Genomic DNA, 18,266 nt, shown 5'->3' with positions numbered 1-18,266 from the left:
GGTAGGTACTAAATAAAAATTTAAACATTTTTTAGGAAAAATATGTTTAAATAAGAACAACTTTATATAAAAATGAAATGAAAATATTGAAATAAAAAAAATATGACTCATTCATACAAAAAATCACAGTAGAATGACTTTAAATACGTGTTGGCTAAAGAAAAACTTCCAAGTTAGGTGTTTTTCCAAAACAACCTGCAAAACAACAAAGACATGAAATATATGACAGAGACTTTCAAGCGGAGGATCAACACAGAAACTCCAACACCACTAGTAGGAGTTACAGCTAAAGACCTGAGAAGGATTAAAGGGAAAAAAATAATACAAAAATGTTTTCTAAACCAAAAAAGGCCATAAGATAAGATAAAGAGTGGAGTTAACTTTTCACACATACACATAGACACACATGCTCTGATACACTCATATAGATGCAGCAATATTTCAGAACCCTAAGGAACGTTAAGTTTCATGAAGGCAGAAGTTATTTCTGTTTTATCCACCGCTGCACCCTGAACACTCAGAAGTGCTCGGCATGCGGTAAGAAATCAGTAAATTTGTGTGAATAAATGCAAAAAGTGAAAAATCCTAAAACTTCAAAAGAATGAAAGGAAGGAGTGTCAAATCTACAACGATAACACAGGCAAAAATATCTAAATACACACATGAGTTAGATCTTTAAATTGTTAAAACCAAATGGTAATAAGTCTGGATTCTATATCCCATGAAACAAATCATTCGATTGTAAAAACAAAATGGCATTATTCTCAAGTGTGCAAAATAAAGAAAATTTGCCATCCAAAAATCTTTTTGACAGGTATTTAGGCATACATTCCAGAAAATGAAAACTGAGTCCAGAAATCAGGGGAAACTCAGGATTCAAAGAACACTAATGATCAAAGAAACCATTAACACTTAGCACTATCTTCTACTTTCTTCTACTATCTCACTTAAGAAGTCAGCTGTTAAGTTCACTGTAGCTCCTTTTAGGTAATGTGCCTTTTTCTCTGGCAGCTTTTACAACTTTCCCCCCTTGTCTTGAATTTCAATCATTACACTACTAAATTCCCAGGTGTGGTTTTCTCTGTATTGATTCTGTATACAGATCATTAATCAACTTTGAATGTTCAGATCGATTTTCTTTTAAACTATTTCAACTATTATCTCTTCACCCACTGTTTCTGCTCCATTCTCTTTCTCCTATCCTTCAAAGGCTACTAGTATACACATGTTTTATCTTTTCACTATACATCATATATTTGTTGTACTCTCTTCTGTCCTCCCATTTTTTTTTTGTCCTCTCTGTGCTTTAATTTGGATATTTTCTGCTGACCTTGCTTCAGTTTCACTAATGCTCTCATTTGCTGAGTCAAACTGTCAAACTTATGCCCTGAATTTTTAAATTTACATACTGAACTTTTCAACTCTGTAATGTATGCTTGATATTTCATTATAGATTCTAGTTCTCTTTTCTTAGCATCTATCTGTTTAACATGTTGCTATGGCATGATAGTTATAGGTATCTTAATGGCTCTCCTACTCCAACATTTGGGTTACCTATAGGTAAATTACTATTGTCTTTTTGTTCCCTTGTCATTCATATGTACTGTCTGTTCACATGACTAACCAACTTTTTTATTTAAATATGCACCATAGAGAAAATCATATTATAATATATAACATCAAATAAATACACTGTACCCTTCAATCTTATGCAATGTTAAATGTCAAATATACATATATTTGTTTAAATGGATAGTAGAAACCTACTTTTTCAGGAGTATGTTTATATAAAGAAAATACTTGAAAGATAAAGAAAGGTAGAATGTTTAGCTAGATATCAGGATTATAAGAAGTTTTATCTACTTCATGTTTATAATTAAAATAATTTTATATAAAAATTTCTATTAAAAATTTTGTTTTATATAAAACATAATTTTATATAAAATTTATTTTATATTTATATTGCATATAAATTTATTTTATATTTATATTACATATAAATTTATTTTATATTTATATTATATGTAACATATATTACATTTATATTATATGACATATGTTATATTTATATTATATATTTATATTATATATAAATACATAAATAAATATTATATAAAAATGAGTTAAGTAAATTTAAACTTAATAAATATCATTAGAATGATCTTGAATTCACAAGAATTATTTAACATTCAGTTGTGTTCAAGAAATGAGGTAACTTTCATAACCATCTTCAATCATAATGAAATATTCATAATAGCATGTTTCCTCAAATCTTAAAAAATTATAGAATTATAATTTTACATAGACATGTTCACTCACTGACCCAGTTTATTTTAATTTTTAGGGCATTATATTTCAAGGAGAATTTCTGGTGATTAATGAATTTTTTAAAGTCTTAGTAAATTAAATCCTATACCAGCTAGGCAATATTACTTTTAAATGTCCATTTCAAGTATAATAAATATTCCAAATGAAGAATAATTATCATGATGTTTAAAAAGAAGAAATAGATACCTCATGCTGTTTAAATTTCTCTTTCCATATTTTCTCTTCTTTATGGAGTTCATCATTCATCTTGTCCTGTTCTTGCTGAACATACGGTAATATTGATATTATATTCAAATATCAAAAAATATATATATACTTATTATAATTGGTTCTCAAACCTGTATTTGTAAATAATAGTTAAAGATAAAAACTCACCCAATGATTCTCTGTTATTAGTAGTAGTATAACAACTTTAATCTCAACCTAAAGTGTCACATAAATGATACCTAAAGTTCCCATTTTGAGCACATAAAGATGTTGGCAACCTGGGAAAGCTTATTTGAGTATGTTTACGTACATAGTAAAATGTATTCACTAGATATGCTGTTGGACAACATGAAAATTACAAATATTAATGTTTGTAAGATGAGTTTTGCATTATATAATATTTTTCTCTCCTCACCATCCCATTTAACTCACATAACCATTCAGTTCAGTGGATAATGTTTTTTTTGATTAGCATCTATTTTGTTAAGGCTCTGCAGAATAAACAAGATCAGTAAAATGTAATCCCTTTCCTCTAAAACTTTATGGAAACATTATCATAAATTCCCATATTATCTCAAATTTAGCAGAATAAATTTACTGCAAGAGAAGACTATAAAGCATCACAGCAGAAATAGATGTTATAACTGGAGGATCATCAAAGGCTTCATGCAGAAGACTAGTTGAAATGACTAGGCTTTCAAGAAGTTAAACAGACATGTTAAGCATTTATTAAATGTTTTTCAACTAGGAAGATGACTATAGTTCTGCTTTTAGGAAAATTAAAAGGTTACCTTAGAGTTAAAGACAGAAAGCAAGAGTCACCAAAGAGATAATAAAGTAGGTATTAGAAAAGTCCATGTAAGAATCAAGGAGAGCCCTCTGTAGATAGGGTGGCAGGAGTGAGAACAGATATAAAGACAATGTAAATATAAAATTTCCATAAACTACCAGATGATTGGAAATAAAGGAAATGGGAATATTTCTTTGGATATAATCTTACATGATGGGAATTAAGCACAGAAATAACAAAATCATTCTAGGGGTGCCAGGGTGGAGTCGGTTAAGTGGTCAACTCTTGATTTCCACTCAGGTCATGATCACAGGGTTCCTGAGATGGAGCCCTGCATCCAGCTCTGTGCTGATAGTGCAGAGCCTACTTGGGATTCTCTCTCTGCCCCTACCCTGCTTGTACACTTTCTCCCTCGTTCGTTCTCTCTCTCTCTCTCTCTCTCTCTCTCTCTCTCTCAATCTCTCTCTCTCTCTCAAAATAAATAAATAAATATTTTTTTAAAAAATCCTTCTGACAGGACTATGGTGAATGGGTTTGTGGAATACAAGGCCAAAAGTAGAGAGATAGGTTAGAGAGTTTAGACAAGCTAGACATTAGGACACCCTGAACCATGGAGTAACAGTAGATTAAGTGTGTGGATGAAAAGATGGATAATATAACTATTAGAGGGAAGAGGATAATAAAGAGAGGGAAGAGTCAAAGATGGTCCTTATCATTCCAGCTTGGACTATGATGATAGTGTAGCTCATAAAAATAACAAACACCTGAGGAGAAGCACAATTAAGAAATAAAGACAATGCATTCAGTTTTAAACATATTAAGTTCTGAGTGTAAAGTATCTGTAGAAGAGTTATGTAGTTGACATTGTTTCTGAACAGCCGTAGCTGTGGCTGAGATTATCAAGAGAGAAAGTATATGAAGAAAAATAAAAGAACAAAGGAAGAAATCCTTGGTAGTACCATATTCAGGGAGAGAGACAGAGACAGAGAAGGCTAAACTGGATATAAAGGAGGAATCGTCAAACACGTAAGAAGAGAATCAAGGCAGCATGGTCCGATTGAAGACAAGGGAAAGAGAAATGGTCAACAATCAAAATTTTACTGGCATAAAACGCTACAGAGGTCAATATAAGAGCTGAAAAAGAACCTGTGAGTATGGAAATAGAGAAGTCATTGGTTATTTTTGTTAAGAGCAGTTTAATTTAGTAGAGTGGTGATGATATACACCTAGTAGGCTTAGGATTTAATGAGAGACAAGGACTTAAATACAGCAAAAATAACTACTCTTTAATAAGCCTGACTCTGGTAGCTAGAGCTAAAGAGAAGCTAAATTGAGATATATGATCAAAGCTGATCTCATGATTTTTCTTGTGTTTTGTTTCTAGGATGGGAGAAAATTGAACATGTGTATAAACAGTAAGAAAGAAAGAAGTTGATAGGGGTGTTTTGGGGTGTTTCAGCATATGGGGTAAAACTAACAAAGCAGGGGTAAATTGGAAAATGACAGATATAGAGCAGAGCAGGGAAAGCTAACCTTTAGTAGAAGAAACCTTTCCTACTGAGAATGGAGCAAAGGCAAGAAAAAACAGCAGGGTGAATATAAAGGTGGATGCAAACTGATACAGGATTAGAAAATAAAATTTGCCATTGATGCAAAAATGCTATGTGATTACTTGCCAATAATGAGGAGGGAGAAGTTGGGTAGAACTCTTAAAGAAAGAGATTTACAATAGTTGTTAAGTGGAATGCAGAGGAAGCTAACAAAGGACACAGAAAAGAACTACTGAAAGAAAATAAATTTCATATTTAGAATCCATCATAATAAAATGATGGAACGGTCATTGGAAAAGTGTTAAGCCTCAAGGCATAACAAAGCATACATTTAGGAATTCATTAAAATATTCTAACCTATAATTTTATGATAAAGCACAAATTACTTTTAGAAACTAAGTTAGAATCATTGAGGGTGGGCCCCAAGTGTTAGATCTCTCTGGGTCATCTAAGCATATAGCTGAATGCTTTGCCAATGAGGTAGTCACTGTATTTTTGCTTTAAAACAATTAAAAATGTCAATTTATTTGAAGAGAATTTAAAAGTCAGATGTCTTCTAAATCTGAAAACACCACTAAGAATCAATAACAATGATGCATTTAAGCACAAGACAGCAAACACTACTCCAATAATCTTAATTATATTAAAGCGTTTCCTGGAATTAAAAAAAAAAAAAGCTTCTGACTTTCAGAAATGACTGATTAAAATGGTCTGTGGGAAGGAAAACATAATGAAAGGAAAGTTAAGGATGCACAGTTCTCTATTAGAAAAAGCCACAACCAAACTGGCTCTCTAATATAATTGTTTTTAATTTATTTTCTATAAAATCAGGAAATGCAATGTACTCAACATGGAGGGCTAGAATACCCTGAACTGCATAAGTGACCATATCCCAATGCTCTCTACACAGAACAGTCAAAACTATTAAGTTGTGGGTAATATGTAAGTCAATTTTAGTAATGTAAGACAGGGAAGTCAGTCCTGCCTGTTACCCACACATTCTAAGCTCATGGGCATTCTGATGCCCATAAAGTCAAGTCCTAAAAATTCACCCGTTTCTCAATACACCACTACCATGACTTGAAGTTGTGGACCCCCTGGGGTAGGGTTAGGAGGAAACAAAAATAAAAACATAAAACTCCTGGGGCTCCTGGGTGGATCAGTGGGTTGAGTGTCTGACTTAGCTCAGGCCATGATCTTGCGTTTGTGAGTTTGAGCCCCACATGGGGCTCTGTGCTGACAGCTCAGAGCCTGGAGCCTGCTTCGGATTCTGTGTCTCCTTGTCTGCCCCTCTCCTGTTCGTGCTCTGTCTCTCAAAACTAAATAAACGTTAAAAAAAAATTTTTTTTTTAAACAACAACATAAAACTCCTTCACACCAAAAAAATCTCTGGCCCAGGAATTAGCTCAATATGGGAGCAAGGCATAGGCCATCACCTACATGGTTGAACCACTTCAACCAAATGTTTCATGTAACTGCTATATATTAGACCACATAGCAAGGATATTTCATGATCAAGTAAATTATGTTGCCTTCTTCCATGATAAGAAGGGTATGAAAAAACAACAGTTTATGTTCCAAGTATCAGCCTTTCTAGGACAATCTTTGTAACTTCATAGACCCAGGGGACCCCCAAGATCCAAAGAAGCATCTGAAATTCCAATGAATTACAGTGAAAACTAATCAAGAAGTCCATAGTAAATCCTATTACCACAGTCAATTGCTTCAACTATCAGAAGTACTTAAAACCCACAGAATAGGGTGCCTGGATGGCTCAGTCAGTTAGGGTCTGACTCCTGCTCAGGACATGATCTCACAGATTATGAGTTCGAGCCCTGCATCAGGCTCTCTACTGTCAGCACAGAGCCCACTTCAGATCCTCTGTTCCCATCTCTTTGTACTCCTCCCCCACTCAGGCTCTCCCCACCCCCTATCCCTCTCTCTCAAAGATAAATATTAAAAAAATATTTTCTAATGTCATTTGGTCCAAAAAGTAAAATTCTATTAAAAAAAATACACAGGACATAGCTCAATCCATGCCATAATCCAAAACACCAGTACTATTCAGAAGTAGTTACTGATTCAAAAAATGTATGAAAAACAACAAAAATAAAAAAAAAATCCTTACCTTGTGAATATTCTCTAATTTCTTCTTTTCAACTTCAAACTGTTTCATCCAGCAATGTCTCTTTTCTTCTTCTTCTTCAAATTGCTTTTGTTCTCTATCCCTTTGAGCTTTGAGAGTTTCTTTCTCTTGGTCTTCCAGTTCTTTCTGTTTGTCTTGCCAGGCTTCAAAAGACTGCCTACATCTTTCTTCCACTTCACAGTATCCAAAATTTATATCAGTATCATCTGCATTCATGAAAAGAAATATTATTATTATTATTACTATTATTATTATTAAAATAATGCCTTTCAGTGTGCCTGGGTAGCCCAGTCAGTTGATTTCAACTCATAATTTCAACTCAGGACATGATCTCAGAGTTGTGGGATTGGGCTCTGTGCTGGGCATGGAGCCTGCTTAACATTCTCTCTCCTTCCCTCTTTCTGCCACTCCCAGCTCACACTCTCATTTTCTCAAAAAAGAAAAAAAAAAAATCTAACCTCTCAAAACTGATTTAATGTAAAGTATAAGGGTAATTTTGAAATGAAGAAATAATGTCAATGTATTACCAAAGTAAAAGGGACAATATGCAAAAAATACATTCTTAAATATACATAAAAATTCTATTGCAGTCATATATAAGGGAGTTCCATTTCAGTCAATTAAGAAATTACATAGCTTGCCTTAAACTATATACCTAAAACTTAATGTAAAAACATAATACGTGTGTGTGTGCTGTACTTAAAAGATACTTAAGGAACATAGTTAAAGGACACTTAAAAATCCAAGGCTGAGTATATCTATTTCAGTCAGCTATATAGATGGAAAATTTTAAATATATTTAAATCAAGTTAATTTAAGAGGTATAAAAAACTATGAAAATATGGGGTCACCATGGTGGCTCGGTCAGTTAAGCATCTGACTTTGGCTCAGATCATGATCTCGTGGCTCATGACTTCAAGCTCTTTGTCAAGCTCTGTGCTGACAGCTCAGAGCCTGGAACCTGCTTCAGATTCTGTGTCTCCCTCTCTCTCTGCCCCTCCCGCTTGTGCTCTGTCTCTCTCTCTCACAAATAAATAAACATTAATTTTTTTAAAAACTATGAAAATATGAAATTAAATAAGTACAGTAAAGCATAATAATTTTCAAATATCAGGATTGTATTTTTCTAAATGTCAAAAGAAAACTCTTAATCGTTTTTCAGATAACTACAGTAAATCACATTAAAATTATCAAAACTATCATTCAGCATTTAGCCCACCTGACAAAACATGTTCATCTACAGGCAAATCATGAGGACCAGGCTCTGGAATAGAATCAGGACTGCTACAATGGGTTTTACTCCTCAGGAATTCTTCTTTTTCTATTTCAGATAACATCTAAGAGGTTAAAAAGAATGCCAATAATTAAAGAAAGAGTCAAGCAATCGCTTTAATAATGTATCAAGTATTTACATACACATATCTAGAAATTTATTTACTTTGAATCTCTCTCAAATACAACTCTATAGCACACTAAAAATGTTTTTCCCATGCAAACAGACTATATTTTACCCTCCTTATTTTTCAGAATTCTAAGCACTCTCTGATATTCATCTGCACTATTCAGTTAAACTGCTTGAAAATCTGTGGAACGAATAAGTCATAGGAATAAAAGGTATAGCATTAGGAATGCAGTCAATGGTATACAGCCATTTATGGTAACAGACGGTAGCTACATTTGTGGTAACCATAGCATGATGTGTGGAGATGTTTTATTACTCTGTATACCTGAAGCTAATGTAATACTGTGTGTTAACTATACTCAAATGAAAACAAAGAAATTCCTTGAAAATTATTTCCAAATGTTTCTACTAATGTTTTCTTCTTAATATATTTATATATTTCTCAATTAGAGTGATTGCTCACATATACAAACTGCTGATACATTCAGTACATTTAAAAAACAACTATTTGCTACTTTAACCTAAATTATGAAAAAGTCATAATATTGATGAATACTTTTCCATAATTAGACCTGCACCATATTCTAGCTGGTAAGATATAGGACATCTATTTCAATGAAGTAACAGTATGATAATTCAAAATTAATATTTCAAGTTTGTTACCAAAAAAAGGGAGTCGAGACATATATATATATATAAGCAACTTTCAAATTACACTAAACATCATAGGGACCAGGAGTAGAGTTAGTAAAATTAGACATAGTTGGGTAAAATGAGAAGTAAAAGAGTCCAAAATGCTGAACCTGTAGAAGAAACTTTCTCAAATACATTTCTAGAGGTTTTAACCAAAAATGCTAGGCTCTCCTTTCATATTATTTCTTTAAGAATGTTTTTATTTTATCTTTTTTTTTAACTAACATAAGATGTTCTATTTTTAAATTTTCCATAGGGTATTTAAAGTCTCTACTGTAACAGTACATTCCTAAGCAAGGTAATTAATATTATAGTCATTGTTTTCTTCCTTGGAGATTTTAGGGAAAAAATAATCACACAATATAGTTAAATTTCCAGGTACTGATGGTTCAAAGCACTATTTCTAATATTTTTAAAGGTTGAAATTTGAGTTGTTGTCTATTACATGCCAGAGAAAAGCACAATACTAAATATTATTTGCTTAAAAATAATTAAATTTTTAATTTTTAATCAGTGAACTTTAAATGAGTGAACTAGCATCCTTTATAAGAGGGAAAGGTAAATTTATAACTGTAATATTGAGTACTTTCAGTCAAATATTGATCATATACCTTTATTAATTGTTCCGGATTTTCTTTATGTTCAGTTGACAATTCTATCTTTAAATGCATATGATTATTAGAAACCACTCCATAACTATAGTCTAGAGAAGAAAAAAATATTATAGCTTTAAATATTAGAGAGCAAGGCAAAACATGTTAAAATCTCAAACGCTTTCGTCATCCTTTAATCTCAAATTCTATCATAGTATATTCTTTTTATTTGTTTTGGGAGAGAGACAGAGAGAGTACATGCACATGCGCATGAGTGTGGGAGAGGCAGGGTGAGGGGGAGAGAAAGAATCCCAAGCAGGCTCCATGCTGTCAATGCAGAGCCTGACACAGGGCTTGATCTTAAGAACCATGAGATCATGACCTGAGCAGAAAACAAGACTTAGATGCTTAACCGACGGAGTCATCCAGGAACCTCTATCAGTGACTCGATGATGAGTCACACAAAACAATAGGAAAATAATGAAAAATAAAGAACAGAGGAAATCTGTAATCTTTGTTCTAAAAATAAAAGCAATAAATTTATAAAGCACTCTTTTGATCACCTTTCATATTTTATACTGAAGTTTATTTTCCATGTACACAGAATAATGCTGTTTTATACTGCAATGACGCCCTAATTAGAAATCAACAAAAGTTCAATTCTACCTGCCAAAACCTAGCAATATAAGCTTGCACAAGATATTAAAAATACTTTAATAAAATTACTAATTTAAAAGATTATAATTATTAATGTGAATGAAGTGAGCTTTCATTCCTGGTTTTATGTGTTTTTTGTTGAATTTTATTGTCCTGTTACCATTTGTGTAGATGTAGTTTTGTTTGTTTTTTTTTTTTTTGTCCTTATTCAGCTAATGTGTTCTATCCTGGGAACCTCTCCTACTAGTAAACTATTTTTTACAGATGACTGTTCTGCTGGTTAACTACCTCTTCACACCAGTTTTGTCCGATAGCATATATTGCCTTCAACACCTACTCACAGCCTTACCAGCATGATTTCCTATGTAAGAGGTTGAAAGCAAAAAAAACATTCTACAGATTTCTTTGAAGCCAGGTTTCAGAGGGTGATTTAGATTCTGTGATATATTTAAGTCTTTATTTTCCTAAAAATATTACGTGTGAAGACTAAAGACTTCAGCTAACTGCATTCCTAATTAAGATCTAACTGTAAATGCATACAGAAATCTAAGCAAGAACTGCCTATTTAAGCTCAGTCAACCCACAGAACCATAAAAGATAATAACATATTGTTATTTTAAACCACTCAGTTTGTTTTGCAGCAATAAGTAACCAAAACATCTACTCTATGCATAAAAACAAACACACAAATACCCCAAAAACCTTTCTGCTTAAAGGAGCTAAAGTAGCTTCTGTCTACAAATGAGAGCCCTAAACAAAATATCTACATTCAAAAATGAAATTAGCCTCTGGCTTCTTTTGTATGTGTGTTATGCTTGTACAGATTTATATTTGAAATATGTAGCTTTTTATAAATGAAATATAATCTTCAGATTTGTTTATCCTTGTGGATTGTAAGAAATCAGTTGTAAAATCATACTGATTTCTTTTTTTCTTTTTTAAAATTATACTAATTTCTTTAATTTTTTTTAATGTTTATTTATTTTTGAGAGAGAGAGACACACAGAACGCAAGCAGGGGAGGAGCAGAGAGAGGGAGTCACAGTATCCGAAGCAGGCTCAAGGGTCTGATCTGTCAGCACACAGCCCAATGTGGGGCTCAAACTCACAAGTTTTGAGATCATAACCTGAGCTAAAGTCAGACACTTAACTGACTGAGCCACCCAGGTGCCCCAAAAATCATACTAATTTCTAATGACATTTGAGAAGGAAACCTTTTCCACCTTCTTGCCAGGTTATCATTTTAATCATGTTTTCCACCCTTTTCAAACAATTTTGATAATTTGAATTTTCTTGAAAAATTATTCTATCCTTTGATACTATCAAACTTATTTCATTAGAATGATACATAAGATCTCATAATTTTCTAAACCACTGCTACAACTGTAATTATATAACCTTTTATGTAACTAATTTTCTATGATTGTGTTTCCTTCTATTTTTTCTTAATTAGGCTATATAATTGCTAATATATTTATAATATACTTTCATTATATTTACTTCAGGAAATATAAATTTAAAAAAACATTAAAATTCCCTATAACTCAACTACAGACAGTCACTGCCAAAATTTGAAGCATCTACATATAGTAAGTATTTACATATGTACACAGGTTCTCAGGACAAAAATCTTGGGAGTCAATTTCCTCTCTTCCTTTCATTCCAATCCACCAATAAAACATCCATTTGGTTCTTTTTACCTTAAAAATGGTTTCTTGAATATGACTATTTTTCATCATTTGTACTCAAATCACTCTCATTTCTAACCACACTACTACAACAGTTTTGTAGTAGACTTTTGCTACCTCAAGTCATCTTTTCTACATAATCACCAGAATGATTGTCTCAAAATGTGTCAGATACTGTCACTCTTTACTCAAAAACCTTAGCATACAGAGAGTAGAATCCAAAGTCCAGACCATGATTTATAAGAGCCCTCTATGATCTGACACGTATATGATCTGTGCTTTGGCCTTTACACATCCTTCTTTCTGGAACACTGTCTCTCTAGATATCCATGTAGCTCACCTTCTCATTCACTGAGATGTCCATGTGGCTTACCTTTCAGTCATTGCTTAAATATTACTTTCTCAGAGAGGCCTTCCCTGACTTACCCTACCTAAAACGGCAACCTCCAATCTCTATCCCCTATCTTAAACTTTTTCCTTCATAGAAGTTATCATGATTAAAATATTACATATTTATTTATTTATAGTCTATCTCCCCACACTGGAACATTAGAATAGGAAAGCAGGACCTTTGTCTATTTTGTTCTGTGTTATAGTCTTAGTAGCTAAAACAGATCATTTCACACAGCAATATTTGTTGAATGAATATCTATGAATATCCATATTGTAACTTACACTAATATTTGCATAAATAACACTGACTTTTATAATTTTAAACACTACATAATGAATATTTTTATGCTATTAAATATCATCTAAGCCATCTTTTTTAATGGGTGTAGTTGCACACACTAAGATCCTATTAAACACTTAGGCTGTTGCCATTTTTCATTATAAACTAAACCTTGATTAATTCTAATTAAATCTTTAATCACTCTATTATTCTTAGAATAATTTCAAGAAGTAAATTTGCTCAGCTGAATCAAATAAAACTTGTTAGCCTTCTGATATAAATGGTTTTTCTCCAAAAAGATGTATAAACTGATACTTCTAAAATATTCCTGCAACCAATTTTCTTTTCTTTAATGCAAAGTACAGATGATCCTTGATCAACATGGGGATTACAAGTGACAACCCCCATGTAGTAAAAAATCTGCATATAGCTGTTGTTCCCCCAAAACATAACTACAAATAGCCTACTGTAGACCAGAAAGCTTACCAATAACATAAAGTCTATTAACATATATTTTATATACTATGTGTATAATGTACTGTATTCTTACAACAAAGTAAGCTAGAGAAATTAAAATGTTATTAAGAAAATCATAAGGAAAAGAAAATCCATTTTATAACACTGTAAAAAATCTGTGTATAAATGACCCATGTAATTTGAACCAGCATTGTTCAAGAACCAACCGTCACAGAGTCAGTTTAGCTTCAGACTTCGGCTCAGGTCATGATCTCGAGGTTCATGGGTTTGAGTCCCACATCAGACTCTGTACTGAGAGCATGGAGCCTGGAGCTTGCTTCAGATTCTGTGTCCCTGTCTCTCAGCCCCTCTCCCGCTCGTGTTCTGTCTCTCTCTCAAAAAAATAAACAAACATTAAAAAATTTTTAAAAAAAGAATCAGCCGTAATACAATCTCTGGTTTTAATTAAGACTGGTAAAACAAACTGTTGGTGGCTACTATTTATTAGACATATAAGGAAAGTAATACAGGAAATAAATTAATGGAGTAAATAAAAATCTCATATATTATATACTAGAGACAAATGCACATACATGTGTATGACAACAGATAAGAACTTGAAACAATATAATTTTCTAAATTATAAATCATTCCTGCTTACAGAAAACTTATCTGCCAAGCAGTTAAAAACTGTACTTACTTAAAACCTCTGTATCTTCCAAGTCCTGAAGAATGAGCTCTTCAACAGTTTTACTCTTATTCTTTATGATGTCAATACAGTGAAGAACTGACTCAGGTAACTCATCCACATCCTCAAATTTAAAAAACATGAAATCAATGGTTAAATTGTTTATTAAACCTATGTATCAAATATTTGATAAAAGTTTTCATACACCAAAAATTTGAGCAAAATATGTGAATGAGTTCAAACAAGTATATTGGTTAAAATTTGCTCTTCATTTTCAAGTGGTTATGAAGCACATCCATGATTCTGTTGGATTTCACATTTAAATGAAAAATTTCAGAATTGTTTGTCTCATTTGAATATCATTACTATTATCATTATAATGTAAAAATATTAACTTTCCAAACGTAGTATATAGGTTATTTCAATCCTAATTGAAAATCAAAGTAGAACTGCTTTTTGAAATTTAACAAATGAGTTGTTTTTGTTTTTGTTTTTAGAAAAAGCTTAGTGGAGATTTCAAAGAGCAAAACAACTAAAGCAATTTTACCTATTTGATACTTAAAAAACTACAATAGGCCAAAACTAACAGAATAACGGAAAAGAATAATCTTAGATAGAGCTAAACATATACAAAAGATAGGACAAATCAATTGAGAGGTCCCTTGGTGGCTCAGTCAGTTAAACATTCGACTCTTGATTTCAGCTCAAGTCATGATGTCATGGTTCATGAGTTCGAGCCCTGCACAGGGCTCTGTGCTGACAGCATGGAGCCTGCTTAAGATTCATTCTCATTTTCTCTCTCTGTCTCTGTCTCTCTCTCTCTCCTTCTCCCTCCCTTTCTGCCCCTCCCCTGCTCACATTCCTTCTCTCTCTCTCTCTCTCTCTCTCTTTCTCTCTCAAAATAAATAAATAAACTTAAAAAAAAAAAAAGCAGTTCAGGGGCACCTGGGTGGCTCAGTCGGTTGAGCGACCGACTTTGGCTCAGATCATGATCTCAGGGCTCCAGAGTTTCAAGCCCCACGTCAGGCTCTGCGCTGAAAGCTCAGAGCCTGGAGCCTGCTTCATATTCTGGGTCTCCCTCTCTCTGCCCCTCTCTTGCTCATGCTGTCTCTCTCTGTCTCTCAAAAATAAATAAACATTAAAAAATTTAATTATAAAAAAAGGCAGATCAATTGAGAAGAGGTAAATTATTCATCAAGTGATATTAATAATATTAACTAAATACATGCAGGAAAATTTCTAGCTAGATCTACATTTTATAACATAATTGAAAATAAATTCCCATTAGTTTAAGGATTTTGATGTAAAAGAATTAATCTGTGAATAAATTTTCTAAGCATATAAACACTGGGGAAAATGCACAAATGAAAAGAAGATATATTTGATTTCCAAAAAAATAACTATTTCTATAGATCTAAAGAGTTTACATAAATTTTGTTTTTCATGTATATCTAATAACATTAAGACACTCATGAGGAAGTAAAAAAAAGCGGGATATAAATAATTATATGTATAATATAATCCCAATTTTGCAAATAAATCCCACACATATGCATATGAAATTATATGTGATTTCTATTTTCATTTTTATATTAAAATATCTAACAATACACATTGTTTAAAAGGGATCATAAGTTAAAAAATTATATAACTATGTAAAACACACTGAGAAAAGTAATATTTCTCCTGAAAAGTTTACTCCAGTTAAAAGGCTCCTAAAAGTCAAGTATTTAACACTTACTGTATCACTATCAACACTCTGGGTTTCTGATTTTGAATCACTATCATCATCATCTTTTTCCAATGAAGAAATGCTGATTTTATCCAATTCAGCTTCTATTTCTTCTTCGAGCTTTGCTTCATCATCATTGTTGTTTTCCATCATCTTTCATAATAAAACACAAAACCATTTAAGGAGAATTGAGAGGTGCCTGGGTGGCTCAGTCAGTTAAGGGTCTGACTATTTCTGCCTAGGTCATGATCCCAGGGTTGTGGGATCGAGCCCTGCATTGGGCTTCTTGCTGACAGCATGAAGCCTGCTTGGGATTCTCTCTCTCCCTCTCTCTCTGTCTCTCTGTCTCTCTCTCTGTCTCTCAAAATAAATAAATTATTTAAAAAAAATAAAGAGAATTGAAGTAGCTAAAATGAGTAAAAACTATGGGTTGTTTAATGTGTCATACCAATGTTCTGTGTAAACATGTTTTCATCTAGGAAACTTTTATCATATCTTATTATGGTAGTACCATATATTAGAAAACATTGTTTTCTCTCTACGTTAATTCATTATTTTTTTAATGTGTGACTACAAAATGATCAACTCTAATACTAATCTCTTAATTCTGTAAGGGAAAAGTCACGTGGAATGGACTGTCTTAGCTTCCTGAACCAAGAAACATCACAGTAAAATTCATCCTCATGGGTAAAATTAAGGGAAAAATACCTCTGAACAGCTTGAATATTCGAAGATTCGAATAGTCAAAAGAGAACAACTCAAGTCTATACGTGGGGCAATATATGGTTATTTTCTACTCATTAACTCATAGTTGTCAATTTTACTATAGATAGTCATCTGTTTTTGACAACAACAACATGTTATAATAATGGATAATATATGGATATCCATAATGGATAATGGATGTTATAATAATGGACAGCATATGGATATCCATATGGATATATGGATAGTATATAAGATTAATACTTATTTTATTTAAATCTTTAATGATTATAATGGCTATGGATCAAGCAATACATTACAGTATATCTTCACATAATCATCACATCATCAACCAGCATTAGCTTCCAGGTATTGAGTATCTGTGACAAGCCAGGCACTAGAAGACACTTGTGTGATTAATAGTTATCAGAGTAAATTAACAGGGTTAAGGTCATTATAGTCATTGTATTAATAATAAAACCAAGGTTTGAAGAATTTACTTAACTGTGCATAGTCATTATGCTAATAAGCAATGGAAACAGGACCCTAATTGAGAGATACAAAGCCAGGACTCTTCCCACTACAACATGTCCTACAAACTTAGTCAAGCTCTTCATCTGCGCAGCAGTCTTTCTTAACATCTCTTAATCCAACAATCTTCAAATTTCAGATGATATGCTCAAAAACAGACACTCAAATCAATGGAACGCAATAGAGAACCCAAAAATGGACCCACAAACATATGACCAACTAATCTTTGACAAAGCAGGAAAGAATATCCAATGGAATAAAGACAGTCTCTTCAGCAAGTGGTGCTGGGAAAACCGTACAACAACATGCAGAAGAATGAACCTGGACCACTTTCTTACACCAGACACAAATTTTAGATGATAATTCGTGAATCCAGAAATTAATTCAGTGGCTCTTGATCATAAAGTTTTAATGATGGAATAGGATAGGAAAAATTAGGGTAGGTCATAAAAGAAACTATAAGTTAACTATATATGTTAAAGATAAAAATAGTTTTTAAAACTTTTGTTTCACTTGTAAATGGGTATATATGTATGCATGTGTACATGAGCTGCAGTGTAGTTGTGTATTTGTTTTACTGTGGGTCTTGGTTTAAGGGAAAAAAGTTTGAAAAATTCTGTACTAGTATTTTGTTTTCCAGACTATTCCAAACTTTAATTCTTTCCTCAGGTCCCTGGCCTTTCCAGTGCTGTGTTCTTGACTCTTCTTCCTTTCTTCTTTCTTTCTTTCCTTCCTTCTTTCCTTCCTTCCTTCCCTCCTCTTTTCCTTCTTTTACTCATCTCAAAATCAAGTTTTTGGGAGCCTACAAGGTACATTAACATCACTACTAGGGATAGAAATATATTGATTAAATAAGAAAGTATCCTGTGTTCATAGTTTATGATCTAGTTAACAAAGAAAATGAAACATCCTCATTTTCCTATTTCTTTTCCTGAAATCTTTTCATATTCATCTTACTTGGAGAGGAACCCCTTCCTAATAAAGTATAATCTTGTACCTATGCTTTGAATCTGACAATTTCTCACATATTGAACTGTGTTCCATCCACTATTTTTTCTGTTTATTGCCTCGCCATACATTTTTATTCCACTTGCCTCTCTTCTACACATAAACACAATCAGTTCACTCCCATCCAAAAATCAAACAAACAACCTGTGCCTGCCTGTCCTATAGCTATACATATTGCATATCTTTCTTTCACATACAATTGATTTAATTGGACTGGTCTTCCCTTATTGCCTATACTATTGGGCATTTATTCCAGGGAAATAAAAATTTATTTTCACACACTAAAACTTGTACATGAATGTTCACAACGGTTTTATTCATAATAGCCTCAAACTGGAAACAAGCAAAATGTCCCTCAGTAGATGAATGGTTAAGCCAATTCTAGCACATCCATACCATTCAATACTACTCAGAAATAAA

The 18,266-nt window shown here is 32.6% G+C and overlaps 1 protein-coding gene across 1 annotated transcript in view; it reads right to left on the bottom strand.

Annotated features, from left to right (window-relative positions):
* The window catches only part of LRRIQ1 (leucine rich repeats and IQ motif containing 1), a 207,360-nt gene extending 191,605 nt beyond the window's left edge, over positions 1 to 15,755 (bottom strand). Inside the window, exons 1-6 of the mRNA XM_043561707.1 lie at positions 15,612 to 15,755; positions 13,883 to 13,994; positions 9,728 to 9,819; positions 8,241 to 8,358; positions 7,004 to 7,227; positions 2,515 to 2,589 (exon numbers count right to left, since the gene is read on the bottom strand). Coding sequence (XP_043417642.1) covers positions 2,515 to 2,589; positions 7,004 to 7,227; positions 8,241 to 8,358; positions 9,728 to 9,819; positions 13,883 to 13,994; positions 15,612 to 15,755 — 765 coding nt within the window. The remainder of the gene's footprint in view (positions 1 to 2,514; positions 2,590 to 7,003; positions 7,228 to 8,240; positions 8,359 to 9,727; positions 9,820 to 13,882; positions 13,995 to 15,611) is intronic.
* Positions 15,756 to 18,266: the final 2,511 nt, after the last annotated feature.

The sequence above is a fragment of the Prionailurus bengalensis genome, chromosome B4 (genome assembly GCF_016509475.1).
Source record: "Prionailurus bengalensis isolate Pbe53 chromosome B4, Fcat_Pben_1.1_paternal_pri, whole genome shotgun sequence".
NCBI classification, from domain to species: Eukaryota; Metazoa; Chordata; class Mammalia; order Carnivora; family Felidae; genus Prionailurus; species Prionailurus bengalensis.
The sequence above is the reverse complement of the archived record's forward strand: the minus strand, read 5'-3'. Positions and strand labels throughout refer to the sequence as shown.